Here is a 6,062-nt window from a genome sequence, read left to right as displayed (position 1 = left end):
CCCGCGCTGGGCTCAGCCCGGAGCCCAAAGCCCCGCGCTGGGCTCAGCCCGGAGCCCAAAGCCCCACGCCGGGCCGAGCCCGGAGCCCAAAGCCTCGCGCTGGGCCGAGCCCGGAGCCCAAAGCCCCGCGCCGGGCCGAGCCCGGAGCCCAAAGCCTCGCGCTGGGCCGAGCCCGGAGCCCAAAGCCCCGCGCTGGGCTCAGCCCAAAGCCCAAAGCCCCGCGCTGGGCCGAGCCCGGAGCCCAAAGCCCCGCGCCGGGCCGAGCCCGGAGCCCAAAGCCCCGCGCTGGGCTCAGCCCGGAGCCCAAAGCCCCGCGCTGGGCTCAGCCCGGAGCCCAAAGCCCCGCGCTGGGCCGAGCCCAGCGTGGGCAGCAGGGCAGGGGGGATTCTGCCCCTCTGCCCCTCAGCTCAGAGCCCACCTGCAGAGCTGCCCCAGCCCTGGGCCAGCACAGGGAGCAGCTGGAGCTGCTGGAGCCAGGCCAGAGGAGGCTCCAGGATGAGCAGAGGGACGCAGCAGCTCTGCCGGCAGGAAAGGCTGGCACAGCTGCCATTGCTCACCTGGGCAGGAGAAGCTTTGGGCTGAGCTCAGGGTGGCCTTGCAGGGCCTGGAGGGGCTGCAGGAAAGATGGAGAGAGACAATTGCCGAGGGCTGGAGGGACGGGACACAGGGAACGGCTCCCAGGGCCACAGGGCAGGGCTGGATGGGACACTGGCAATCAGGAGTTGTTCCCTGGCAGGGTGGGCAGGCCCTGGCTCAGCTGTGGCTGTCCCGGGATCCCTGGCAGTGCCCAAGGGATCGGTGAAGGTGCCCGTGCCCTGGCAGGGTGGCGGGCTCCCCGCAGCCCCTCACGCACGGCCGGCTCTTAGGCCCCCATCCCGCTCCCGGCGCCTCCCGCTCCTCCTCTTCCTCCTCCTGTGCCTCCTCCTCTTCCCGTCCGTCATCACCGTGCGCGGGGCCGGCGCCGGAGCTTTCCCCGGGCCGGAGCCGGGCCATGACCCGCTGGGCCCGGCGCAGCGCCCCGCCCGGGGCCCGGGCGCTGCCCGCCACCCCCTGGGAGCAGCTGGCGCCGAGCGGGCCGGAGCCGCCGCGGGCAGCCACGAGCCGGAGGAGGAGGAGGAAGAAGGAGTACGAGAACCAGGACGTGAACGGGTTCGCGGCACACCGCGGGGACGTCGAGGAGGAGGAGGAGGCGCGGAGGAAGGACAGGCGGCGGGAGAGCAGGAGGCTGAGGAGGCAGGAGAGGAAGAAGAACGCCATGGTGAGTCCTGCCCTGCAGGACGGCAGCAAAGGGAGAAACCCTCCCGTTTTGCTCGAAATCCCCGCGTGTGGGGAGTGTGCCAGCGCCCTTGAAGGGCTGGCGTGGGCAGTGAGCACAGTTAGGCCCTTTGTAATAAAACGTGCCGGGTTAAGGCCCGAGGGATGCCGGGGACAGCGTGTCCAAAGCGCTCTGAACAAAGCAGCGCACAGACAGGCTCTAATTCCTGGCAAAGCTCGCACAGAGCACGGTATTCGCTCCGTGGGGAGGAGACAATAGCTTCAGCTAATCCCACAGATGGCGATGGAGTCTTCCCAAACTTCTCCCCATTCCTAACTCACTTTTATACTGTTTTGTTTACATTTTGAGTGAGTCACTCGTACATCCTAGGTAGGGGTGGTCGTACCTTGGGACTGGCTCGCTCAGGATGTGCTCAGCCCAAAGACAGGGATTTCACCACAGCTGCTGATCCAACAGAGCATCCTCCTTTATCTCCCTTGGCTTTCAGCTGTTCTGCGGCTGATCAGCCGCAAGGTACCACCAGGTTCCTTCCTCTGCAAGGATTTTGGCAGAGCTGTGGGGTCTCTTCCTCACTCCACCGTCCGGTTAGCGCTGCCTGGATTGTGGTGTGTGTGTGGGGTCCCATCCCAGGAGTAGCCACTGTATTTTCCCCTGAAACTTCCCCCTTTCACCCCCAGTCATTCTCCCACAACGTTGTTCAAAGACAGCCCCATGTGGGAGGCACAGGTCTCTCCCTGTGGGCTGTGGGGCTCAGCAAGAGCTCAGCCCTCCCCTGCCACGGGCACAGCGTGTTTCAGGTGAAAGACATGAAGTTTGGAGCAAAAGGTGGCTTTCAGCTCCAGTAGTAGCCTTTAGACTGGCTCTCCTGGCTCAGCACTGTTCCCCCTGCCCCTTTGAGGAGTCCCCAGCCCCTCTTGGTTCCTGGGTGAAACTAACTCAGGTGATTTCTGTGTGTGATTCGTCAAACTGTGTTTTGCTGGTTAAAGGAGAAAAGTGCCCATGTTTTGTGGTTTGATGGCACAGAGCACAGTTTGATGGCAGAGCACAAAGTCTCTTCCTGGCTGCTTTTTCCTGTGGACAAAATGGTGCTTACTCTTTAGCCCCCGTGAGGCTGGGACTTCCAGGTTTTGGGTGCCACTCACAGAATTCATCACTGGATTTTCCTCCTCCAAGGTGTGTTTCCACTGCAGAGAACCTGGCCATGGCGTGGCTGATTGTCCTGCAGTGCTGGAGAGCCAGGACATGGGGACGGGGATTTGTTACCGCTGCGGATCCACGGAGCACGACCTCAGCAAATGCAGAGCCAAGGTGGATCCAGCTGCTGGTGGGTCTCAGGAATTGGTGCTCTTGTGAAGTGGTTGGGTCTGAATTGTCTGACTGCTGACCCTGAAGCTTTGTGTGCTAGAAATTTAACTTTTGCAGCATGACAGCGGGGAACATGGCAGTAATTTATAGCACAAAGTGATTAAAATATTGTCATTGCACTGTGTTGGGTCTGTGGCTTCACAAAGGTTTTGATGTGGACCGTAAACCCTGTGGAATTTTGCAGGGCCATTTCCATATGCAAAGTGTTTCATCTGTGGTGAGATGGGGCATCTGTCAAGGTCGTGTCCCGATAATCCCAAGGGGTTGTATGCCGAAGGTGAGTGTCCTGATTCACTAAATCTAGTAAAATTAAATTTCTGTGTCCTTCCTGCCTGATACAGAACAAAATAACACTGCAAGAGAACGAGAGTGTGGCTAAAAAGAATTCCTGTGTATCTTTCAGTAAAAGCAGGGTAATTCTGGGGAATTCATTGTCAAATGAATTACCTGGGGATTTCTTTTTTAAGTGTAGGTTTAGTATTAAATGACAGGATGAGGTGCAAAGTGTGAGAATTTGCTCGTGCCTCAGCATCGGGACACGTGCAAAGGAGCAAAAATCCTGTGTGAATGTAGGCAGTGTGTATTTACATGCACCCAAGTAGGTGGTGGGAACATTCTCACACAATAGCTTAAAATTCTGGGAGGTGACAAAACACAGGCTTTCACTAAAGTGGGGGGAGCATCTTCAGTCTGAGTAACTTCAATGAGAAATGGGGTCTAGCTTTGAAAGCTTCGCTCTTCCATTGGCTCCAACAGCCAGCATGCTGTCTCCTGGCGTTTGCCAGCACAGACATGGGGTCTTGGCAAGCTCCAGAGGGTGATCTTTGCAGCACAGCTGAAGTAGAACAAAAATCACCTTGCTTTCAAGTGTTTGTACTGGGGAAGTTTGTACTGTGTAGAATTTCACATCTCAGTACCTGCAGCTAGATTACCTGCCTCTCAGGAGACCCTGTCTATTTTGTAAGTTCCTTTCAGTATGGATTTCAGCAGAATTCAGCCTGTTTCTCAAAAAGTGAGCTTCCAGCAAATCAGAAATACCCAGTAAGCAGTGGCTGGAGTTGGTGGTGTGGGGTGCTGCACAGCACAGTGTGATCCCAAACAGCTCTATCCCTCACAGACACAGGAAGGGTGCTTTCCTGGGTGTTTTTTGTGGTGCTTTTTCCCCTCAGATGAATAACAACTTTCTGTGTGAACAGGTGGGGGCTGCAAACTTTGTGGCTCTGTGGAGCACTTCAAAAAAGACTGCCCGGAGAAGCAGAACGCAGGTGAGCTGCAGGGCTGTGGGGTGGCTGTGGGTGCACCAGGGTTCAGCTACTGCTCTGCACAGCTGTGGTCAGGGAAAAGGCTGTGGGAAGGGAGCTTGGAAGCAGCAGAGCTGACCTTTTGCTGGGACACTCGGGGAGGGTGTGGAGGAGGCACTAAGTTGCACTGCAAAACTAAGATTTTTTTTTTTTTAAGGAAATTCATCTTGTGTGTATCTGAAGGCCGTATGAAATAGTATTTTTTTTTATTTTTTGTCCAATAACTGTGCTGCTGTTCACAGTCTGGCAGCTGTACAGCAGAACTGGCTGCTGCTTTTTGCAGATTTCAGTGTGGAGTGGTGGATCTGAACCCAATGCCAGGTGCAGGGTGGTGGGGTGTGCAGGCAGGTGTGTCAGGCACCCAGGACAGGGACAAAGAAGATCTGTCCAGCTGGATTCACAGCTAATGAACTGTTTCCTTATCTGTTCCTCAGCTTTCCATGTGGGTAGAAAAATTAATTTAGATACCCCAAACCCCCACTGTGCTACAGGAGGCAAAGCATCAGAAAAGGGTTTGAAGAATGATCCTGTTACTGGAGTGGTGACACACTTGGGCATTTTTCTACTTTTTTTCTATGACAATTAGTTAATGTGCCACTTAGTAATAGGGCACTTCGGTGAAATTTATGTAAGAAATATTTATGGCATTTTCTATATCTGATCCTACAGATATGATATTTTTAGGTCTGAGACCACATGTAGGATTCTAGGTGTGTACTGCATTGCCAGTTTAGAATGGGTCAGATTCAGTCTGAATTGGTATGACTGAAGTTTATGACACCAAAAGACTCTGAAATTTCCTCAAACTCATCTGCAAGTAGCAAGGCTGTGCCCACTTGAGTGACTGATATTTTAGAAGCCTGTAAGTAGATTTTTTTTCTACCTTGTTGTGGCAAGTTTAACATACATAATGAGGACTCTAAGTGCCATTTATTTTCCCAAGGGACTTCTTTCTAAACTAGCACCACTGGTTAAAAGCAGTTGAGTTAATTGGAACTGTGACACCATTGGCAAGAATTGTGATATTGTTGGAGATCAAGTGAGCATTGTGCAGAGTATGTTTGGGTACAGGATGACAGGGGAGAGCTGCCAAAGGAGCTCAGGCACTACAGCTTCCAGTGTCCTCAGGCAGATTGGGCCAGCCTTGGTGTCCAGAGGCTGAAGTGGGTTTCCTGTGTGTTCTGGTTTGAGAGCAAAACCAGTGAGAGACTCCAAGTCAGAAATACAATTTATTAGGAAAAGGAAAACAACAACAACAACAAACCAAAATACATGCAGTAATACAAAAGAAAAACCACTGACAGCGTCAGAATACAACCTGACACCCTGCTAGCTAGGCTGGTGGTAGCAGTCCAGATGAAATGGTTCTGTTGAAGTGGTGATCCTGTGGAAACAATCTGGTAGCTGGTAACAAACCAGTGGGTAAGGGTGGCCGTTCTCTGTGAATCCAGTGGAGAGAACTGGCTGCTCTGTCCCAAACCCAGATTATATCCAGGTGGGGATGCCTAGCTCCTCCCCCCTGGGCAGAGCATCTCACAGTGGGCTGCTATCATTCTGTGGGTCATGGGTGGGTCCTTGACTGCCCCTTAAACAGAAATGGCTCTGGAGGGAGGTGCCAAGGCATTGATGGGTGCATTAACAGGAGATAAGGAAAAAACAACGCCCCTCCTGGCTTCAACAGCTCTTAAGGATGGGAACAGCACACATCTTTACTGGGTGTGCTGCCGGGTGGGCTGTGCAGGTGGCAGGGCTGGCCTGGCACTGCTGTGTTGTGTCCCTGCAGAGCAGGTGACAGTCGGGCGCTGGACCCCTGGGCTGAGCGCGGACCACGAGGACGTCGCGGCCGCGCCGGCGCCGCAGAGAGCACAGCCCAAGCGACCCAAGGTGGTCACTTTCTGAAAGCTCCTGGCTCTCAAACACTTCTGCGCTGCTGCACCCGCCTGCTGACGACAGAGAGCGGATCCAGGAAATCAAGCAAGCTGCAGAGGAACTGTTGGTTTTCTGTCTCCCCTCATTTTCCCAGTTTGCCTCCCAAACTTGCCTGGCTCACTGCAAAGCTGGCAACAGCAGGAGCACAGCAAGTGGCTATTTTATTAAAGGAATTGTGGGTGCTTTCTAAA

General features: G+C 54.3%; 1 protein-coding gene across 1 annotated transcript; it reads left to right on the top strand.

Annotated features, from left to right (window-relative positions):
* The first annotated feature begins 972 nt into the window (after positions 1-972).
* Positions 973-6,062, top strand: ZCCHC9 (zinc finger CCHC-type containing 9). Its single transcript, XM_068177583.1, has 5 exons — positions 973-1,258; positions 2,450-2,600; positions 2,826-2,918; positions 3,838-3,906; positions 5,726-6,062. Exons 1-5 carry the CDS (start codon positions 992-994, stop codon positions 5,839-5,841), a joined length of 696 nt encoding a protein of 231 aa, XP_068033684.1. The 5' UTR covers positions 973-991; the 3' UTR covers positions 5,842-6,062.

Source organism: Anomalospiza imberbis, chromosome Z (genome assembly GCF_031753505.1).
Source record: "Anomalospiza imberbis isolate Cuckoo-Finch-1a 21T00152 chromosome Z, ASM3175350v1, whole genome shotgun sequence".
NCBI lineage: Eukaryota > Metazoa > Chordata > Aves > Passeriformes > Viduidae > Anomalospiza > Anomalospiza imberbis.
This window is presented reverse-complemented; position numbering and strand designations above follow the sequence as displayed.